At 44.5% G+C, this 23,063-nt stretch overlaps 1 protein-coding gene across 1 annotated transcript in view; it reads right to left on the reverse strand.

The window, feature by feature from the left end:
- The window catches only part of taf1b (TATA box binding protein (Tbp)-associated factor, RNA polymerase I, B), a 40,044-nt gene continuing 16,981 nt past the window's right edge, over positions 1-23,063 (reverse strand). The window contains exons 9-15 of the mRNA XM_069197226.1: positions 22,548-22,695; positions 22,010-22,187; positions 21,452-21,495; positions 12,640-12,730; positions 11,007-11,077; positions 10,055-10,280; positions 1-405 (exon numbers count right to left, since the gene is read on the reverse strand). Of these exons, the coding sequence (XP_069053327.1) occupies positions 204-405; positions 10,055-10,280; positions 11,007-11,077; positions 12,640-12,730; positions 21,452-21,495; positions 22,010-22,187; positions 22,548-22,695 (960 nt within the window). The 3' untranslated portion in view covers positions 1-203. The remainder of the gene's footprint in view (positions 406-10,054; positions 10,281-11,006; positions 11,078-12,639; positions 12,731-21,451; positions 21,496-22,009; positions 22,188-22,547; positions 22,696-23,063) is intronic.

Genomic DNA, 23,063 nt, shown 5'->3' on the forward strand with positions numbered 1-23,063 from the left:
TCTTGTTCAAAAGCATTTAATTTCAAAAGTCAATTTTCATCTATTCACACATATAAAACAACTGCATACAATCCACAGTATTTTATACAACTCAATTAGTCCCATTTTCTGAGCTTCCAAAAAACAACAAAATCTCAAGCACTGAAGTTCAGGTAAAACAACTTTAAAGTTGCGTGGAATTATAACAGTACCGTTCGTGGTTTTTACAAGGTATATACTTTCTTCGCCCGGTGTCTTCTAGTCTTTCGTGGGAGATGTTTTTTCAGTAACCTGCTTTCGACCTCACACACCTCTGTGTGGATTGTAGCCACATCCACCTTCAGCAGGAAGGAGAAGAGACTGAGAACAAACAGGTAGCTTCTGGGCAAAACGGGCTCTTCCATCTCAAAATGAAGACCACATTTTCTGAAAGAAAAACCCAAAACAGACAGAGTAATTTCACATAAAGCAAGAAAGAATTTAGATAATGAATCAAGAGAGACACCTCACTGATACATTTATTAAGTACTACATTTGTTGCTGTTTTTTTATATAAAGGTAAGTTTAAGAACAAAGAAATCTAAGAGATTCACATTTTCAGTTGTTAAGCACTTTAGAAGCAGCTACACAACAATCAATAACAAAAATAAAGTTTCACCACTCTGGCGCATCAAAGTCAGAAGACTGATCTTTTTAACTGTAACGTCTGCATCGGGCTGCGTGGTTCAGGTGTCCTACAGGACAAACTGTCCCCATGCTGGAGGAGCTGCTCAGCTGGACTGAGTCTATATTCTCCCCTGGGATCGCAATCTTCCACAGGGCACTTCGGAACAGGAAAGATCGAGAGTGGGAAAGAAGGACTACCCGAGCTGAGCTTAGAAGACACTAACAGACGAATTTGGTTTTTAGGTATTGACATCCTTTAGAAAGAGTTCCAGTTCCATTTTCCCATTCCGTACACTCCTTTGACTTGTTTGTTTTACTTCCCAAAGGACCTGTAACTGTAATACCGGGATCTTTGTTTATGTGTAAACTCAGTCGTAGGACAGTGCCTGGTTTTAAAAGGTTAGGGGATCAGAACCTCTTATCCTCTGACAAACACTAATCCAGTGTCTGCTCACCCAAACCAACATCTTAGAATATAAAGGACCAAATTATACTCTCATTTATTAAAGACCACAACACTTGTACCGAGCTGAAGGATGAACCATAGCTTATCTATCATACAATACCGAGGCTTCTGTCTTCATCCAGATAGGTTTTTGTGCAAAATCTAGAACAAAACTGTTCAATTCAATTTGTATTGGACTTATACGGTTAACTGACAACTATGACTTATACGGATGACTGACATTTTGCTTGCAAAATGTTTTCACCACACAAAAAAAGAGACGTAACAGTTTGTTTTGTGAATTACTGTCATAATCAACTTACAAACTGCATTTATTGCTTAAATATGGGGTTAACAAAACTTATGCATCAATGTTCTTTATAAGTAGAGTTTTGCTATTAAGATCCAACCACATGTACTCTCTAGCATACTGTATACACAAAAGAAAGAAGCTCAGAAAGAAAAGGCTGACAAAAAACTGCCAGCCTATTACAACTTGCTCAGAGCAAATTAGCTCAACCAACACCCAACATGCACATCCAACACACAAGCAGGAACACAAGTGTATACATACACACCTACAAGCCCAGAGTGCCTGGAGCACTGATAGTCATCTTAAACCTGTGTTTTAGTGGAGGGGGATCTCTTGGCAGTTAGAGACCTTTTTTAAACCTTTCTGTCCAAGAGGTATGTTGCAATAAAAAGACTGCCATCAAGTGAAGAGTGTGGTTTTTCAGAAACCGTATGCTCTGAGCACACGCAAACAGATTCAAGAAACACCCAGCTAAAACAGTCGCCTGCTTCAGCGGCATGTCCTTCTGGAGAGCGGAGGCACCGACACGATCGCTCGAACCAGATGGCCCGAGAAGAGTTGCAATGATCAACCCTTTTCCCTCTCGGCATCGTCCACAGCTCAGTTAATACAACACGGTGTCTTACTGGCCTCAGACGTCCCACACACAAAGCCACAGCTGATCCCCGAGACGTCTCTATTCTCTCTGCAGGCAGACAGGATTCACCCCACACACGCTCACTCCTGACAAGAGCTTTCCATGCGTCAAGGTGTCTCTCTACTGCACGCATCCAGCTTGAGCTGTGGGCGGAATGAGGGATTCTCCGGGGACACTGGGTTGTGCCAGGAGAATCCCTCATTCCGCCCACAGCTCGATGCGTCTCATCCATCCAGCTCTACGCCTTACACCTCTTGTGCGTGCCTCACCCACGAAACTGTCTCACAAACAGGGTCATTTCACTCTCTGGACATTTGAGGGTCTCAAACCCTGTTCCTGAAGGGCGGCCTTGTGTCCACCTTGAGCAGTTGATTAAACATTTATAAACCTAATTACTTTATTAAGTCATTAAGTCATATTTTTTTCTTATTCTCTTTTACAGTTGTTTACACAGGACGTTCACTTCATTAAAGGTAGATACCTAGAAATCACCGTGTAGACTGGTTAGGAGTATTACAATTAAGTAAACGAATTAAATAATGAGAGATTGTGGTTGGAATGAAAACCACAAGACATCAGGCCCTCTAGAAATGGCCATATCCCCCCTGCTATATCTCTTCTCCTTCTCATGAATGATATAAAGAGAGGTCCCATTAACCAAAAGGTATCGTCCAAGCGATCCAATCAACCTACAATGTCTCAGTTCCTAATAACCTGTTTCTATAGCTCTTACACTCCATTTTTCTTTTTTTCAAACAATGTTAATTGTTTTATTAAGGTACAATAATTTTGTACCTTATAATAACAATTTATTATTATTATTATCATTCAATAATTTAAATATAACAACAATAATAAAACAATAAGATAATAATTGCACCACCCCGAATATACTTACCCCCCACCCCTAATCCCAGAGAAAGAAAGGATTTAACATGATCAAATAATCAAATGTTTTGTAAAATTATTTCTTTAAAGGACAAGAGAAAAAGCACGAACAAACTGAAATAATTACAAGATGATGTACAGCACACTCTAGTTGTAGTGTTCCTAATATTCAGACTACTAATATAACTTCCTATCTGACACCTGAAGAAGGCTGAGCAGCCGAAACGTTGCGTTTTCGCTCTTCTCTTTTCAGCATGGAATAAACCTATTACTTGTTCCTTTGTAGACCACACATGCTACCAACCTGAACGACTTCCTATCTGCTCTTACTGTCAACGTAAGGTACACACACAGTACCTCACATTACTGCTCTGCATCCACACTGTCTCTACACTGGCCGAACTCTTGCCACATCATTTCATGTGTGCGACATGCACAGTATTACTCATCCAGCTTGTGCTCATTTTATTCATTTATTTTGACCAAAATGTATATGCTTGAATTTTTTTTTGTAGCTACATCTAAAGCATAATCTCTGTATTTTCAGTCCCACTTGATAAAGGTTTCCACTAAACAACCTAAGAACAATTACACACGGTACTGAAGGAATTTTCTTTTCAATCGACAAACATCCGCATTTATACAGATCATCAGCTGCATTGGCATTTTGCCTAACAGTTAAAAATGTCCTATAGTGTGGGATTACGGACTGTCTGGAGTGTCTGTTTGCCTTTCCTGATCCAGGCGTTTTGTGAGGGAAAAGTTTTTTTCCTCTCCAGGAGATGTGGCCGTTAGTTTACCTGCGTGCACCACACTTTAAGTACACAAACACCACCAGGATGCCATGAAAATGAGATGCAAATAAAAGCCTCTTTTTTCCTCAGACGGCAGTAGTGCTTGTTAGCTATGACTAAAGTATGCTCAAGCTTTAAAAATAAAACATGTTCAAAGCTGTCTTGGGCTTTGTATATACTTTAGGCAACTGAAGGCAGGGGTGCTGTGTTGTTTCTGGCTTTTATTCCAGCTCAACCCTTTGCTGAAACTAAATATACGTTTCTATGCCAATTTCTTAAATTATAAATCGCCTATGAGGTGTGAGATTTTGACCTCCGAAATATTAATGAACTGTAAACCAATTCAAATGCATTGGACTAATTAAGGGCAGGAAAAAGACCCCAACACGTTTGTGGCCTCCAGTCCCAGGACTGGGAACCCCTGTTCGAGGTGAACGGTTCAGTTACACCCCGATCTCCATCCAAACTTCACCAGTAGCACGCTGCTCCCAGACGTTAATGCTCACTGTTGAATTACAGTTGAATTAAAACACTCCTGTATAAACAGATGGTATAAATCACCATTCGAAGAAAACACTTGATGCCAATTATGTCCTCTATACTCTACATTGGTTTGTTATTATGAATTTGAAACATATTTTACGTGACAACAAGAGAAGAAATCCACCCATTGCAGGCCCTAAAATCGATTCCAGAGAGGATTTCTATCACGGAAGGTTCTCTAACAGCAGGTTAGGCATATTCACTGTATGCGTTTCTGAATTAATTTTAATTAATTTTAAGAAAAAGCAGTTATATGTGTGTCAATCTTAACTGCACTGTGCCCATTGCTTCACTTAACATTTATATTTTAAAAATGGATACATGCAGGTGATCTAATACTGCTTTCCTCCCTAACCTATTTTAAACACTGCTTTGCTATCAATATCCCTTATTTAGTTTCTCAGTTTTACAGCAGGGAAACAGGGATTTTCTTAAGAAAACATTTTTTTCCCCCTCAAAACAGGTCACTTCACTGCAGAACTAGAGCAAAGCAATTTCTGGTTTAAAATGTGATATGGGATTTGAACTATGAGCACGTTTACTTAAAAAAAAAAGAATCCCACAGCTGTAAAATAATGACCCATTCTCCTCTGTTACGAAACTAAGCAATTCCAGCTGGCAGGAATGTATAAAAATACCTGAGGGTGGATTTGTCACCTCCCGCAACACCAAAGCTAAAAAAAAAAAAAGCTGCTTGATTTTTTTTCATTCTTATTGTTAACATTTCAGCTCAACCACATTGGCCCTTCCAGAGATTAAAGTCTAACATTTCTTTTAATGCTATTTGTAAAATTGTTATTTAAGTTTCAGGTGGATTTTTTTTTTATAGAACGTATACAGGTTACCATCAAAAGTTTCAGACACCTGTACTGTTAGATGGTTCGATAATTTGCAATGCATAAATATACCTATTTATGATGTTTAGAAAAGACATGGCGTTTTGTGTTGATGTGACCAGGCAGGTCTTGAACCGGCCAAGGTTCGGTATTCTCAGCCTGCATGATCATGCACATTTAGGGTAAGGCATACCCAGCCCTCAACTCTCCTGCGAGGGTTTAAGTAGTGAGCCAAGCTGATTTACAAACGGCAATTACACATTTAAAACGTGAGGTTCTTTATTCTTTGCCCTTGTGCATATCCCGGCTGTGCAGGGGCTAGATCGCACCAATAAGTCAACAGGCTTTGAGCTGGCCGCGCCTCATGACTCCCAGTCTAATGTCACAAGATCACGTATCACCGACCCACAAGACGGATCAGCATGATGTATCGTTTACATTTCGACCTAGATGAGAACCTCATGACACCCCCTGAGCAACGTGTGAGGGGCGCAGTGATACAGTACATTCAGTCTTCTCTGCGACCAATGAAACAGAGACAGTGAGGCTCTGGGTGCAGAGCAGCCCAATAGGCCCCTTGGTACAGTGGGTTGGTCAACAGGGCTCTATCCAGCAGATCCGGGGTTCCAATTCCCTAAAGGTCCCTCCTGAAAGGCCCGCTTGCTGCAGAGCCCCTGCTAGACAAACGGTGGGCACAGTGTTCATAGCCCTGCGCAGGAGAAAGAACGGAGAGGGTATCTGTTCCAGGAAAACACCACCGCCACTCCAGGGGAGGCGGTCCACCACAAAAAGTACAATAAAAGCGTGCGTGCAGAGTCCGAGATGAAGACCTTGGGCCACGAGGACCTACGAGGTGTTCAAAATTGGAGGCACCAACGTCAGGCAGGAACACTCCAGTTGAAATCGGAGACTTTTTAAACATCTGCTAAATATAATTGAGGCTAGGATATGTATGTACTGGGTTATTGGTAGGAAACATAACTCCAAAGCATGTTTTACTTTATGGCGTTCATCGTCATTATTATGTAGAAACATCCATCCATTTTCTAAGCTACTTGGTCTAAAACAACGGTGCGGGGCGCCTGGTGCCTATCCCAGCAAGCAACGGGAGAAAAGCAGGGTGCACCTTGGACAGGACGCCAGTCCACCGCAGGGCAAACAGACACAAACATGCTTTTGTGTGCCACCGCAGGGCAAACAGTGAAACATGCTTTGGAGTTATGTTACCTACCAATAACCCAGTACATACATATCCTAGCCTCAATTATGCACACACTCACTCCAGGGCCAGTTTTCCCAGAAGCCAATTGACCTGCCAGTATGTCTTTGGACTGTGGGAAGAAACTGGAGCTCCAGGGGGAAAGCCCCATGAACGCATTGAGAACATACAAACTCCACACAGACAGCACCCCAGACCTGAACCCAGAGCCCCAGCATCGAGAGGCAGCAAATGCTGAAAAATGTACACTTTTATATTTTTTACATTCCACTGACCATGCACACCTTCAGAGTGATCTGGGAGAGCTGCACCGATCACACATGTGCCCACTGATACACTAGGTCAGGCCAGCTCAACTCTGCTCTGTTGGTCTCGAACTCCTACAGCCGAGTTCAAGCAGGTGGCTGGATAACGCACTACAGAAAAAGGGCTGTCCTGTGGAAACCCAGCCAGAGACAGATGGTAACCTGAGGTTGTCAAGCTGAGCAATAACCAGCCCTTCCACCAACAGCGCATGGACAAATATGTACCACAGACGTCATCTCCAGCACGCAGCCTGGGTCCTGCCCAGCCACCTCCAGGCACTGAGGTACAGCCTATCCTTCAACAGGAAACTGTGGAGGCAAACACCTGACACTGTTCCTTTGTATCTGTAATCAGAGTTTGGCCTTAACATGACAGCAATCTGTCATGTGGAATCTCTGTATGCTACAAAAGGAAATTCACAAAACAGAATCAAGGAATAACAATATTATCTTACAGTTTCATTACAGTGCCTTGCGAAAGTATTCGACCCCCTTGAACTTTTCAACCTTTTGCCACATTTCAGGCTTCAAACATAAAGATATAAATTTTTTATTTTATGTGAAGAATCACCAACAAGTGGGACACAATTGTGAAGTGGAACAAAATCTATTGGATTTTTGAAACTTTTTTAACTAATAAAAAAATGAAAAGTGGGGCGTGCAAAATTATTCGGCCCCCTTGCGTTAATACTTTGTAGAGCCACCTTTTGCTGCGATTACAGCTGCAAGTCGCTAGGGGTATGTCTCTATCAGTTTTGCATATCGAGAGACTGAAATTCTTGCCCATTCTTCCTTGCAAAACAGCTCGAGCTCAGTGAGGTTGGATGGAGAGCGTTTGTGAACAGCAGTTTTCAGCTCTTTCCACAGATTCTCGATTGGATTCAGGTCTGGACTTTGACTTGGCCATTCAAACACCTGGATACGTTTATTTGTGAACCATTCCTTTGTAGATTTTGCTGTATGTTTGGGATCATTGTCTTGTTGGAAGATAAATCTCCGTCCCAGTTTCAGGTCTTTTGCAGACTCCAACAGGTTTTCATCCAGAATGGTCCTGTATTTGGCTGCATCCATCTTCCCCTCAATTTTAACCATCTTCCCTGTCCCTGCTGAAGAAAAGCAGGCCCAAACCATGATGCTGCCACCACCATGTTTGACAGTGGGGATGGTGTGTTGAGGGTGATGAGCTGTGTTGCTTTTACGCCAAACATATCGTTTTGCATTGTGGCCAAAAAGTTCGATTTTGGTTTCATCTGACCAGAGCACCTTCTTCCACATGTTTGGGGTGTCTCCCAGGTGGCTTGTGGCAAACTTTAGACGAGACTTTTTATGGATATCTTTGAGAAATGGCTTTCTTCTTGCCACTCTTCCATAAAGGCCAGATTTGTGCAGTGTAAGACTGATTGTTGTCCTATGGACAGACTCTCCCACCTCAGCTGTAGTTCTCTGCAGTTCATCCAGAGTGATCATGGGCCTCTTGGCTGCATCTCTGATCAGTCTTCTCCTTGTCTGAGCTGAAAGTTTAGAGCGACGGCCAGGTCTTGGTAGATTTGCAGTGGTCTGATACTCCTTCCATTTCAAGATGATCGCTTGCACAGTGCTCCTTGGGATGTTTGAAGCTTGGGAAATCTTTTTGTATCCAAATCCGGCTTTAAACTTCTCCACAACAGTATTACGGACCTGCCTGGTGTGTTCCTTGGTCTTCATGATGCTCTCTGCGCTTTCAACAGAACCTTGAGACTATCACAGAGCAGGTGCATTTATACAGAGACTTGATTACACACAGGTGGATTCTATTTATCACCATCAGTCATTTAGGACAACATTGGATCATTCAGAGATCCTCGCTGAACTTCTGGAGTGAGTTTGCTGCACTGAAAGTAAAGGGGCCGAATAATTTTGCACGCCCCACTTTTCATTTTTTTATTAGTTAAAAAAGTTTCAAAAATCCAATAGATTTCGTTCCACTTCACAATTGTGTCCCACTTGTTGGTGATTCTTCACATAAAATAAAAAATTTATATCTTTATGTTGGAAGCCTGAAATGTGGCAAAAGGTTGAAAAGTTCAAGGGGGCCGAATACTTTCGCAAGGCACTGTATATGCTAGACACAGCTTTGTCCTCCACGAACACACCAATTCAACTAGGTACTTATCCGATACTTTTTTAAATTACCTCACTTTGATATTTCTGGTTTTAGATGGAGTTTTAGTGATTTTATTGTCGTGTTCACTTGGGAGACTGCAATATGACAGATTTCACGTCACGGCACTGGAATATATCGATATATCCATAACATTACGGATGTTTGTCTTTTTATTCTTGGCATTTAAGAAAAACATCGGAAAAAAATCTTTTATATAAGATAGAAATTGCTGGGGAGATATTATCTTTTTTTAACTGCGTACACTGCAAATATTCCCAGGCACAGTGGTTTAAATTGGCCCTCATTCACACAGATAGTTCTTTGTTTTTAACCCTCTTAGGTCACCGGTGTTTCTAGTTGTTCTGGGATCTGAGAGCTTTCCTTGAGAATCTTCTGTAGTATATATAGCGCTTTAAATTTTATCCTGCAGCTGAGCACATATCCAAGAAGCAATTTCTTGGAAGAAACCACGTTGCTAAATGTCGTAGTAAGCAACCAAAAAGAACTCATAATTATTCACACCAAGCAAATGATTTGCCACAATTGCAAAATGCTGGATTAGCATTGCGTCAGACGGTCAAGTCTTCAAAACAAAAAAGAGAAAAAGAGAGCAAAAAGACACAAGAGGAATGTCAAGCCTCAGTAAAATGACATAAATTGCAACTTTTTTTATCATGAATTTTTGTCCCTTGTTACAGAGATTTAGATACATAACCCCAGGCCAAGTGGAGTGAAATTCTGGCTCTGCCAATCCACTTCACTGCAGAAATCTTGTATATCCGGCTTGTTTAAGTATTGTAACACGTTAATTATATAATCAAGCAGCCAGCTATAACAAAGACTTAAAGCTGGAGTGGATTGGCAAGGCCTGTATTTCATAATCCCAAAGTTATCCAAAGTGGACATAATGCTGAACTGCTCACTACCCATCTTGAGCAAGGCAAAACAGGAGTTGATGTTTAGTCTCCACTATGTCTCCAAGCGTGCATAGAAATGCCTAAGTCATTTAAGATTTTTCAGATTTTTTCCAGGCGGTTAGGGGCGAAGAGAAAAAAGAAAGGAGTTAAGAAATGGACACGTCTCCGGGGCAGCGCCACCTGGGTTTGTCCACTTCAGTCGTGTCGGCAGACCAGTGAGGGCGGAGTTCACACTGGCTCCTCACAAACGTGTGTGTGTGTGTGTGTGTGTGTGTGTGTGTGATTTCAAGCGTTACATGAAGGAAAACGACAAAGACGTGGCTAATCCGCGCCAAGAAATACCCCACCCCCCCCAAAATCAAACCTTACTGGGGTTCACAAGACTTGAGCGCGGTGTGCCAGTACTTGGTGTTGGAGACTCTGGAAGAGTCTGGCCAGTCTCTGATGACGGCGTCCACGCGGTGGCGGTGGAAGCAGGGCTGCTCGGCACTGTCCTCCCCCCACGAAAACACGAAACTGGAGCCGCCGGGCGCCGGGGGGTCTGGCGCCGGGCCCGACAGCCGCTGGAAATGCTGCTGCAGGTGTTCCACCATACCTGGGGGAGACGAGAGCCCCGCGTCAGCTCCGCCGCGGCAGGAGAAGGGCGCTGTTAAAGCTCACAGACGCGGCCCGTGACTCAGCAACGTCCTGGACTGCAAATCTCCCCTCCGTACTGCTGCTGTGCAAAGATCACTTTAAACAGAGGTACTGCGGCTTCCACTTTTTAAATAAAGGATGAATGTAAACGGAGGTAGAACACTAGAAATTAAGACTTTACAATTCTATGCAACACACACCTATTTAACAAGGGTATAACAACACACCCGCAATAGGTCTCACTGACTGATAACCTTGTACAAAGAAGGATGTTTCAGTAGTAACTGAATCACCACATGTGATGGTGTTAAGCACACCGAGAAGTCACAAAATTAACAATTCAATTCGTGAAAGAGACTAGACCGAAAAGGGACCAGGTGTAAAGAATTCACATTTCATGTTGTCTCTTGTTTTCCAGCTATGATAAATGTAATTGGTATCGCTGTGCGGTTTGGTAATTTCAATACATTGACTTTCCGCGTCGTGCCGTTCCTGCCAGTGCAGGTGTTGTCATTTGCAAACAGAGCCTGCCGAGACATGCCTCTCTCGACAGCCTCCGTCGGGGACGGGCTGAGTGTCGAGTCGAGTCGGCAGCGCCCGTCTTCTGACCTCGCGCCGGTCAACCCCGGAGTGGGTTAAGAAGCTGTAAGTGGGGGGTGGGGTAAGGAGGAAAAAAGTCACATACGTCTTCGCTTGAGGACGACTGCTTTCTCTTTCAGGGAGGGGTACAGCGGTTTGTAGGGTTTCCAAGACTGTCTGCGGGAAGAAAAAAAAAAGAGGACAACCACCACCGACAGATTAGATTTCCTTACGCCTTGCCGGTTTCACGCTCACAGACATGGCCCGGGAGTCAGCGGCGTCTTGGACCGCAGCCTTCCCTCTGTACAGCGGCAGAGTCGCTTGCCGAGGGACTGGGGTCAGCTGCAGCCGTTGCGGTCTCAGGCCCCGTGCAGCTGGGGGGCCCGGTCTGGCACTGGAATTCCTGCGCTGCTAGAGGCAGAGCCACCCCAAGGGTTACAACCACCCTCGCCACAGGGGGCGCCAGCTGGAAAACTGCTACACAGAAAGGGTTTCAGAGAGGGGGGCGGCACGGGGGCGCAGGGGCAAGCAGTGCTGCCTCGCTCTGCCGGGACCCCGAGTTCAATTCCAGACCTGGGGGGCTATGTGCATGGAGTCTGTATGCTCTCCTTGCGTTCAGCTGGGTTCCACTCTCGGGGGCTCCAGCTTTCTCCCACCGTCCAGAGACGCACTCGGGTGGTCGGCTCATTGGCTTCTGCTAAAATGGGCCCTGGTGTGGGTGCGTGTGTGTCTGTGTCTGTGTGTGCCCTGCGATGGACTGGCGTCCCGTCCAGCGTGTATCCTGCCTTGCGCCCATGACTTGCTGGGATAGGCTTCAGATTCCCTCCGGACCCCGAATTGGAAGAAGCAGTCAGAAAAAGGGTGGATGGATTTTAGAAAGGGGGGGGGCATTGATACAGTTTCAATATCTTTAATTAACACAGGTTACAATCGCCACTTCTCCAGTCTTGGCCAGCACTTTAAGGATTGTTCTGACCACTCTCTTGTCATTGTGGTGGCTGTTTCGATACACAGACAAAACCAGAGGAAGATCTCATGCACACCCCACCTACACAATACGTGCCTGGTTAGGACTTGCAGCTCTGCTTGTGCTCATGAAAGAAGGGTTTTGCTTTCAGCATGTGGTTTGTTTTGAAGACCTGTACTTTTTTTGATAACAGGATTGAAGCTGAGCTTCCACAGAGCTGTTAACACAGACCACACACGTGAAGTACCTTCACTGAAAACTGCTTCACAGCACTTCACACAGATATTAACGTTAAAAAGTAAAATCCGGGGGTTGAATCTTTTGGTCATGGTAGAATCAATCTGAAAGAATCATCAAATTATCATCTCTGGCCTTCAAACACCTTTCTAAATAGTAAAATATAATTTTATTAGTGTTCGTGTTTGCAAGGGAGAACAGCTACATACTGTATCTTCCACCTTCTGTGTAGGTGGCACAGACCATAGGTACTCTCTACTTCAGCTGTTCTTGTAAAGGTGTTTCCATTCAAATAAGCCAACAGCAGTTTTCTCACAGCGTAGACAGAAACAAAAACCACAAAATTAAAGCAGGTTAATGATGCAATGGAAAGATAAGGGACAGAGCCAACCATACGTACTCTGCCAGCTGTAAATAACTAAAGTACAAAACACACGGTCTGAGGGAGGAATGTTTGACTTCGCCTTACATTTCCCCATGCAAAAGAAAGACCCAAAGAGATTTTGGAATACAAGTGAAAGTAGACACCCCATACCTGGCCACATCCCGCTCCTCCTTCTCCAGCGCCTCGTGCAGCGTCTGCTTGACCGTCTTGAACCATTTCCGGAAACTGAAGCTCGTTTTTTCTGTCAAGGGAATTAGGTGGGAGGGGGAGTGGGGAGAGAGAGAAAAGGCCTCATCACTTCACCTACCAGATGTGCGAAAAGGCTATGAATATTTTGCCCATGAATGCAAGGGTGTTACCCTTTACGCAAAGGGTGGTGGGAGTGTGGAACAAGCTGCCCAGCCATGTGGTTGAAGCCGATACCCTGGCTTTCTTCATGAAACTGGATGAGAACCTTGGATCAATTAACTGCTAACAACTAAATGGCCTAGATGGGCCACCCCTCGTTGGTACTGTACTTATGCTCTGATGCTCTGATGAGGGCACTGTGGACAGTGCAGGATAGTACTGTCAAGGTGAGCAGCAGCATTGCACCATGGGAAACTGTGGCAGGAGCATCAGGCTTAAACAATAATGGAAAATAACAGCTTGGCAGCCAGCGTCTATCACACTGGCGTTACAGAGAACACGGAACTGAGCCATAACACAAAAATTATTGTTTTTAGAATGAAGTCTTTCAGTAACAGTCTTGTCTACAGACAAGTACAACCACAATTCTACGTTGTGGGTATTAAATTTCTGCAAAGAGTAAAGATATATAAAGAGTTCCTCCTTTACATACACACCAATATGGACAGAAATCATGGTCAGGTTTCAAGTATATTTTAACATGTAAATAAGTTAAAATATCACATAGGACTTCAACTTGCTACCATGAAAACCCTTAGGGTATGACCAGTGGAGAAAAATAAACTAGTCCGTGCGCATTATCCTCTGACAGCAAGTTAAGCAGAAAATGTTCCCTGGAAAGGTTTAAGACCTAATTTGACCCTCACACGGCAAACTGTTTCCCCAACACCTGCCAGCGACACACAACTTCAAAAGGTTATGTTTTCACCAAAAACACCTCAGCAGGGGGAGAAGGCAGTCAGGACGAAACACCCCCCCCACCTCCACCAACTTATAAGGTTAGCCCCAGAAACCTCAACACAGGCCCGGAGACTGACACAACACTTATGGGATTAATCAGTCATTATTCCTCCTCTGCAGGCTTGGTTTGAGAACCACAGAACCGCTTTTTTGCGCCCGGTCTCGCTCTCAGCTGCTGTGATTGCATTCCTTGTACACCCAAGACAACCGTGCAGCAGCTGCTCAGGCAATCAAGTCCTTTAATTGCCCTTCGGACAGAAGCAAGACACCCCTGCGTCCTCAGCACAGAAATAAGTCCGTTAGCGCGACCTCCAGAGAGCACAGGGGAAGCGTCTTTCCTCAAAACGTCAGCTCTGGAGCACGGACGAGGCTTTTTAATACCTCCGCTGTAGCAAGGACTTGCCATGTACAGCCGTGGCAGGAAAAGAAAACACATTTGAACCGGCCATCTTCAAACACCACAAACCTCCCAAACCAGCAGAGTTATAGACCTAAGGGCCTGAGTTGGCAAAAAAAAAGCCCCGATTTACAGCAGGCATCTACCACTAAATCACGGCACATTAAACAAAAGCAGTCTAACTGAATTCCGCCACTTGCTTTTATGTTCTTTAGAGCGAATTCTTTTTTTTTTTTTTTTTTAAGTTTACCTGTTGTCACAAGTTTTGACATTTCTTACTCAGGAGGACTAAGAAAGGGACGCGTCCTGCAACACTTCCTACAGGCATCTCATCGCCTCTCCATGTCATGCTTATCAGAGGCATAGTCATTATGTGGCGCGTAATAACTATATACGAGTTGATGTCTTTTATGTAGTTTAACTTATTTTTGAAGTAATGTTTATATGTCCTAGTTTTAGTTCTTGGGGTATAAGGCCTAGCTGCTTGTATGCAAGACAAATTTCTGAGAAATCAGACAAAGTATTAACGTCTTTTATCGTAGGCTTAAAACGTTATTTTGATAGAGCTGCACTGCAATTGCATGTCAAAAGTGTTCTGCTACACAAACACGCATGCAAAACCCTGCTGGCTCTAGAATGAAACAGTCGTCCATTAGTAGGTTGACCATCTCCCCCCGTCTTCTCTCAGATAGAAAGGTTTCCAAACCCGGCCATTCTTAACCCTTACCCTGCTAATCCAGTTGGTTTCCTCTCATTACCAAAGCACCTGTGATTGAAGAACAAAGCTAAGCTGTCTGGGTATTTATAGCTTCACATACAGTCATTGACGTGATGTGGAATGCTGCTGAACAGACGCCACAGCATTTTTGTCTTTTCTGAGGCTCTGATTTCAGTGGCGTGCTTACCCAAATCGGGCGTTTGGCTATCAACCTCTGAAGAGATCTGTGATTAGCCTGCTCCACACACACTGGTGCGCTTGCACTGTCATTTCTTACATTTCAGCATCTGCTTATTATAGTTAAAATTTTAGTTTAGCTTATCGGGTAAACATATTGTTGTCTCCCCCCCGAAAGATGTTTGCAGATTATTACTGAACTTCGTGCAGGAATGACAATCTTCCCGGGCAATACTGTTCATTCACTGTACGTTGCAATCCACTCCACTCCCCTCACAACACAAACAATGTTTGAAAATTACCTTCTAAACGTGAAGAATGTAAATTTATAAAATTGTAAATTGTACAATGTAAATTTGATTTAAAAAATTGTTTGTTTCTAATTGAAAACAGAACATAAGGATACAGACAGTGTCACATGTAATGGCACAGGACAATCACAGACACATGAACCTTTCATTATTTTTTATTTTGCATGCTCTGCGAAGAATTATAAAGGTGATGGCCCGGGAGACACTTAGACGAGGAAACAGCTAATCAAACCTTTTGAAATCCCAGGGAAGTATTCAAATCCACAAAACCACAGTTCCAGTGCTTGGGACATCATAACGTTTAGGGATAAACTCAATTTGCATACAGGTGCCTTTTTTCTTTTACTTCAACACTCCTGTGTCCGTACGGTGGATGCTCCGCAGTGTCAAAACTTGCCCAATTACAATCCTTCAATTAAAAGGTGTTGCCATGAACGTTTACTTGTTTTTGCGATGATACAGTACTAGTGCTAATAACTAGAAACAGAGTGCAAATCGACGATGTGGGCATCGTTTTCTCTTATACCAAAGACTAAAGAGGCAAATCTAAAAAGCTTACATCCTAGCCTACAGGGCCCCAATAAAAATCTCTCATAGTAGGAGTAATCGCCCCAAAAACCCGAGTCCTGAGAGCTGGGATGAGGCTGAGAGTCATTAAGAATGCCACTGTGTTTGTTTCCTTTTCTCCTGTTGCCGCACTTACAGAAACACACCAAATGAAAGGTGGCGGGTCAGGGCCTGACACTCCTTCAGATTAGTTCTCTGCTTGGCCCAACACGCCCAGCCTCATGCTCAGTCCTGCCTTTAATGCCACCATTAACACCTCACGTCAGCAGCTCATAAGTGCCACCTAAGTCATTCAAAGAAAGGCATTTGTTACTTTTACTTTCCAAGTTCCTGGCTGTTGTCCTGGCTGGACAATTCTTTCCTTTCAAACGCCCGACTCCGTTTTGCAAGTTGGGACTGCTTTCTCAGAGCCCGACACTCAGACACTGAACTGTTCATTAGCTGGAGGCTTCTTCCGCCTGCACGGAGATTCACCTTTCTCCTACCAGCCTCCCCCAGTACCAGTACGGCACAAAAAAAAAACGATGACGCGCGACTTTAATGCAATGGGGATTTGTACTAGGACCACCTCTCTTCTTAATTTATATCACGAGTATATACTATAGAGTTTGCAGATACCAAAGTTGGAGGTTTGGGAAATGTAAAAGCAGCAGATGAAATTCAGAAAGATTTCAATAAACTTCACAAATGGGCGAACGCCCGTTGGACGACGTTTAAAGTGCTGGGTTTTGCAAGCAAGTAGCAAACATGTAAATTATGAATACGAAATGGAAAACAAGGAGGTGGAAGAGGCTACCTATGACAGAGAACTAGGTATTTAAGCTGATGCATCATTTACATCTTGAGACACCAAGAGGGAACCAATTAAAAAGGCAAACAAAAATGCTAAAATATACTGTATAGTTCAAACTGCATAATTTCAAACAATATTATGCAAAAGTGTATAAAGGACTAGTAAGGCCTGAGTCAGAATACTGTGGACAAATCTGATCACCATGTTACGGACAAGACAGTGCTGCTCTGGAATGGGTCCTGAGAAGAGCAAGCGGATACATTCCAGGGCTCAAGGGAATATCCTACACGGACAAAGGAACTGAACATTTTTAATCTTGAACAGAGGGGACTACAAGGGGACTTGATCCAAGCATTCAAAACGCTCAAAGCCGCTGTCAGAATCAACTCAAGAGGACTTATTCACAATGAACTAACTGGAGGGCACGTGTCGAAACGGCACGAAAACACATCTAAACCCAAGAACAGGAAGCACTTCTCTGCCCGAAAGGCTGGGGGAGTACGTCAATGCCCTGTTCCAGCTCTATAATGTTCGTGTTCCAGTGACAGTTGAGAGACACCTACTAATACGGACAGATACCTATTGGAGAATTCTGTTATTTTAGCGCAAAGAACAGCCATTCTGGGCTTTCTTTTAAGGTGATTAACTTGAAGACAGGTTCTGCCTGCTGTAGCCCATCATTACAGCAACAACACTTCTTTGTGTGATGAGAAAGGGCAGTTGAGAGCGAACCATCCTGCACGCTCATGACCCGGCCCAGAGGCTTTACGATACTGTTCCACAAGAAGACTCAACACAGTATCTTGGGAAAAAACGGTGAATGGCAGGACATAACACAGACAGAAAGACAGAAAAGACGGAGTCTTACAATGACTGCATACGTTCATTTCCTTTTTCATTTCGTCATACCCGTTAAACAAGAGATCATATTTAAGGCATAATGTGGTCTAGGTGTACTGTTCCAGCATCAACTAATCTCTGAAGGTTTGGTATCCATGTCAACCCCCAGTTGAACTTCTAAACCACTTGCGTTAAACAATGTTCCACTCACGTGGCTGCTAGGAGCTACTGTGACAAGATAGTTCCTGAGTGTCCTGTCTTTGTGGTGAAGGCTGTCAGATTTCCAGGAACAGGGCTCTGCCACCCATGCGGTGAACACATCAAAACTCAAACAAGTGGTTCAAATAACAACATCAGAGGTGCAGACCTTGACAGACATAGGAGTGTAGACCAGTGTCCCATTGCACAAAACTAAGAAACAATGACATTATAATTGTCTTTCTTTGTGTAATTCAAAAAGCAAACCACTGCACTTAGCTGGCACAGAGCTAAATACTTCTAGCAGCAACAGCTAACAGTTAGTTTCGAAAAAGTAGGATTTCAAGGTGAACGAACCACAGCTGCAGTTCCATTTATTCTTCTCAATTTATTTATTCTGGACTGTAAGCTGGTCCCTGACAAAAAAAAAAACAAGATTAAATGATAAAGAGGAAACAAAGAAGACTTCAAAAGAAAGTCTTTAAAATGGCACTTATGTGGGCCACGTCTAGGTCCGCACAATTAGGCCTCTCCCACTCCCTGGGAAGGCAGATGCGCCAAACCCAAGATGCCCCTGTACCTCTCCTGGTGTAGCACATTGACACCTCAAGAAGTGACGACACCCATTCAGACACTGAATGACACATTCATTTCACAGAATGACGGGCCGGTTTGCGGTTTCCATGACCACAGTAACCCCCACCACAACATTACTTTGTGTCGCTAGCTATTGTATAACGCAGTCAAGTACACAAAATAGTCAGTACCGAGACGTGATTATATCGTACTGTATATAAATATATAGTATTTAAAACAGTATCGAGACACATTCTTAAGTATTTAAGGCCAAGGGCAGTCTGTGTATTTGGACGAATGGCTGCCATTTTTGTTACAGATGATGGTTTCATCGGTATTTGCAGAAATGTTCACTCTGTCAGGGTGCTGTGTTAAACTAGGAAGGAGGTAGGGAACCAGGGCTGTCCACAGCAGTCAGGGAGAAAGATCTTGATAAAAGCTAAAAAAAGCTTAGTCTTGTTTCATTCACATGCTGATCTCTAGGTGTAGAAAACTATACTGACCTGTCAAACATCCGTATAAACAATATTTGGATTGTGTGCTCCTATAAAAATATTTTTTCGTTCACAACGAATGATTTTTTAACTAAAAGTTTAGATTATACTTTGATGATTATATTACCATATTTTGGGGGGGTTTAAACTAAAATTAAAAATAAACATAACCCATTATTTTTTAAATCTTCAAATTAAAAAGCAAAGTTAAAAAACAAAACATTTTACAACCTTACTTTAAAAACTTTGGCAAACGCTCATAACGTTAATAACACTGTTCCAGAAATCGGTCTTCCGAGACAGCGGTTGTTTTCATTGTAAATCTATTTTGGAGTAAAACTGAAACTGCAATTTAAGAGCTTAAGTAACATCAGCCTAGTACTGCCAAGGGCGAGTTTCTTAAAACCTTCTGAAAAAAACAGTGTAAAGCATCAGAGAGAACATCAAGACGCCAACAGATACGGGCGACACAGTCATACAGTATTAGAGTTCCTCATACTTGGAATTCTAGAACTATTCCATTGTCTTATATACAGTTTGTGAGGCTGGTGCTCCCCTCTATCAGACACTCACGCTCGGTAAGAGAAAGGGGTACAGCCTGCAGATCACTGGCGTCTCTGCATGTTCGGGTTTAGGTTTGAGCTGAAAAGAAGCCTCTTTTTTTCCCCCCACCGAGCAAGGACCTCCCTCTTTTTCAGCGCTGTTATCTAGCCGAAAAACCATCTAGGAGCTAATGAAGCGATAACGAACAAGCCACAGTACATCGCCAGCACTGGACAGCCGCTATCAGCGTTTGTATTCACGTTATCGCTGTGATCAAGGCAGGCAGTGTTGGCGCTCACTGCTGCTTTGGCGACTGTGAAATTCGGGCTTCACAAGCACTGCTCGCACCCCGGCAAGGTCTGGAGCTTGAAATTCAACAGTCGAGACGACCAACACCTTCCGGGATCATCCGCTTAAAGTCCCCCGGAGGATTTGTGGCTCTGTGCAGGATCCACACACCTGTGCAGTCAGCCCTTACTGCAAACGCTGCCCCACCCCTTAGCCTAAGCCTCGCTGGATCCCTTTTTCGCAGAACCTGTTCGATGACTCCACAGAGAAGCCCATCCCCACTGCAAATGAGCTCATTTCAATATCCTGCTTCTTCATGGAAAGCAGAGTTCCCTAAGGCTCATGGCAGTTGGAGAGCATCCACTCCTGTCATGGGGCAGAGAGGAGACTGGTTCAGTCATGCCCTCTGTGGAATGCGTGCCCAGCTAGGGCTCGCTTCCCCAGCTGCTATATTTCCCCTGGCTATGGACTGCAAGCACTCAACTTCAGGACAGACGCAGAGCTGAGACAAGCCTTTTCAGCATAATCCTTGTCCAAGACCCGAATCAAGAACTCAAAAGAGACTGAATGCTTAACCTGCACTGGGCACCACTGTGAGGGGTGAACTTGTTGAACTCGGGGTATGACTGTCGCATAGGCTGTGACGAGTCCTGGGTTCAAATCCTGAAAAGGCTCATTTGGCCTGGTTGTGGGGGGGCCAAAAGCTACCCAGATATGTTGTTAAAGCTGATAACCTTTCAAGAACGAGCTGAATGAGATCCCTGGAACAATGAGCTGCTAACTCCAAAATATGCCTCTTCTCATTTTTAACCTATCACATTTTTATGTTCACTGTACACAGCGGTAGTGTCAAAGGCTAATATTTCTCCCTTTGCGTTACTGTGGAACGGCCTGTCTTCATTAAATTGTGAAACCATACAAAATCTAACATTGCAGTCAATGATGCGTCTTCAGTTTCACTGTGCTTTATTTGACAGATTCCAGCCCTGTGTGGGGCAGCCTGCGCGCTCCAGTGCCCCCCGTCCTGACCAGTGGAGCACAGGGGAGGCATCAGCGCAGCTTGGCTCTGGTGCCAGCAGGGGGACAGGTGATGCCCATAGTCGGGTCTGAGATTTGCTTCTCTTGGCAGAGGCCGGCACCACAACCTCCCTCCTAGCGAGAGACGCGCGGACCACGCACGCGCCCTCCGACACGGGCGGCGCCGGGCCACGCGGCTCTGATCCACACCGCAGACCCACGGGACCGACCCAGCTCTCGCCCAGGACACGGGACACGCCCACGCCGGGCCTGGCACCCTCACACATTCCAGCTCCAATCTGGCGTTCCGGGGAAGGCAGGGCACCTCGCTCAGGTGAGTCACCCTGCGTCGGCGCCGATGGCAACTCGACTTGTTGACAGCTCGGCGGACCGTCCGCTACGCATCTGTGAGTTTTAAGATGGACATCTCTGTGTTCAAAATAAAGCTGCGCTGGCTGGAAGTCTCATTGCTCACGATGAAATTCTGGGATTGGACCTCATACAGTTGCCTCTGATATACCCATCTACGTCTGTACAGCAGTAACTCCTGAGGACCAGCCAAATACATACTGCAAGCACCTCCAGGAACACTCTTTTCAAGACTAAACTTACAACTCACCTTCTTACTACAGCCTATACTTGACTGCCTTACAGTTTATCCTGCACGTTCGTTTATTTTTTTTTAACTTTCATTGCATTTTTCTTCTTTAGCACTATATACAGCGTCCTCGAGTTTGCACAGGTGCTTTATAAATAAAAGGTTTTTTTTTATTATTATTATTATTAAACAACCTGCTCACTGCTCCAGCCCTGGGGTGAAACTCTCTGGAAAATCAACAGCGTACACTTTAAAGGGCAAACCGGAACCATTGAGGTCTACACAAAGTTCTTTACCTGTGTTTATCGTGTTTGCCGCCTGGGCTTTGTTAGACAAAATCCTGAAAAAAAAAGAGACCAAACGCAAGTTCAAAATCAGAAAGATAAACGTTAAATAATGCCAGCTAGGTTAAGAGACGTCACTTCGTGTGAGAAGGCGCGAGGCTCATGGTGGATGATTTACGAAACCATCTCTTGGTTCCTCTGAGGCGTGCGAACCAGATAGCAATCAAGCACATGGAAATGAAGAGTTCTGTGCAACCCAGGCCTATGCAAATCTTTCCCTCAACAGTTAGCTCACAGTTTTACTTAATTTTATATTAAGAGTGGCTGGAGGGCATATTCAAAGCCGTACACAAAAAGCCTTCTCAAATTAGAGGCTGAAATTAAATGAAAGTCTCTCTTCACCTCTGCAGTCCTGCTGGACGCCACCTCGCTTTTACTTCCTTGTTAATTCGTAATTTGCCCACGGGGCGAATCGGTCAAACACTCGATTTGATCTTCCACCGATAACGATGATAGTACCTTCCACCCTGTCTGTGAACACGAGCAGCCCGATCATTATTGCGAACTTACCACTCCATCTTGTCATCCAGCTTAAAAAGCAGCTTTAAAGTCACGATGATCAGGGCCGCAGCTTGGATGTCGTAGTTGAGGGGCTGTGTTTTTTTATGCAAGGGGTCATAGGTCAGGAAGGCCTCCTTGCCCATGCCAGTGTGGCTGATCACCCGGCAGACCCAGCTGTGGAGCTCATCTTCCAAGAACGCAAAGAGAAAACAAAAAACAAAACTTAGCGCGGCTTTACAACTCCCTGCTATTACAGCAGTTACAGCGCAAAACATAACAACACATTCTGATATCAGTCTGATATTATAAGATAGTCCTGACTTTGATACAGATCTCAAAACGTTTCTTCTGCTTCCACCTGAAAGCCTCAAGCCTCACATTAAAAGACACATTTTGGAGGCAGGCTGAAGCGGGCAGGCCTGTGCGCCCCGACAGAAGCAGCGCCTCGGATTGTTTTATTCCACCGACCATCGAGAAGTCCGACCCACCGCAGGGCGCTGCGGCAGGGTCGCCGAAGGGCTCAAGCGCACCGTCTTTCGTCATTCACCTGGTAAGTTGGCCTCCATGAGGTACTTGATGCAAAGCACGCTGGGATGCAGGAAGCAGTCCTCTGTGATTGGTGGAAAGCACGGCAGATCCAGGAACACTGCCACGCGGTGCGCCTCCTTCTGAACGCTCTTATGTGAAGGGATGGACTGCAGGCCAGAACACACGAGAAAGAGCGTCACTCCTTTCACTGTACAGGGGTCGCACACGACAGCTCATCTCAAACCTTTTCTTGACATAAAAAGGAGCGGCGCCGGGGGTAGGTCTCTGGGCGTATGGCTGTTGGGTTGAAGGTTCAAGTCTCAGCTGCAGACGCTGCTGTTGTGCCCTTGATAAGAGGTGCTTCACCCCGATTGCCCCAGTGCTCCCAGCTGCACCAATGGGGGTACGCTCTGTGGTGGACAGGGGCCCCAGTAATGGGGAGAGTCTTGTGCTCTCTGTCCATTTATCGCCATGGAACCTACGATGAGCCCTGCCTTGATGAGCCACTGTGTTTGGAAATCACTACATAAAACAT

Source organism: Lepisosteus oculatus, chromosome 2 (assembly GCF_040954835.1).
Source record: "Lepisosteus oculatus isolate fLepOcu1 chromosome 2, fLepOcu1.hap2, whole genome shotgun sequence".
NCBI lineage: Eukaryota > Metazoa > Chordata > Actinopteri > Semionotiformes > Lepisosteidae > Lepisosteus > Lepisosteus oculatus.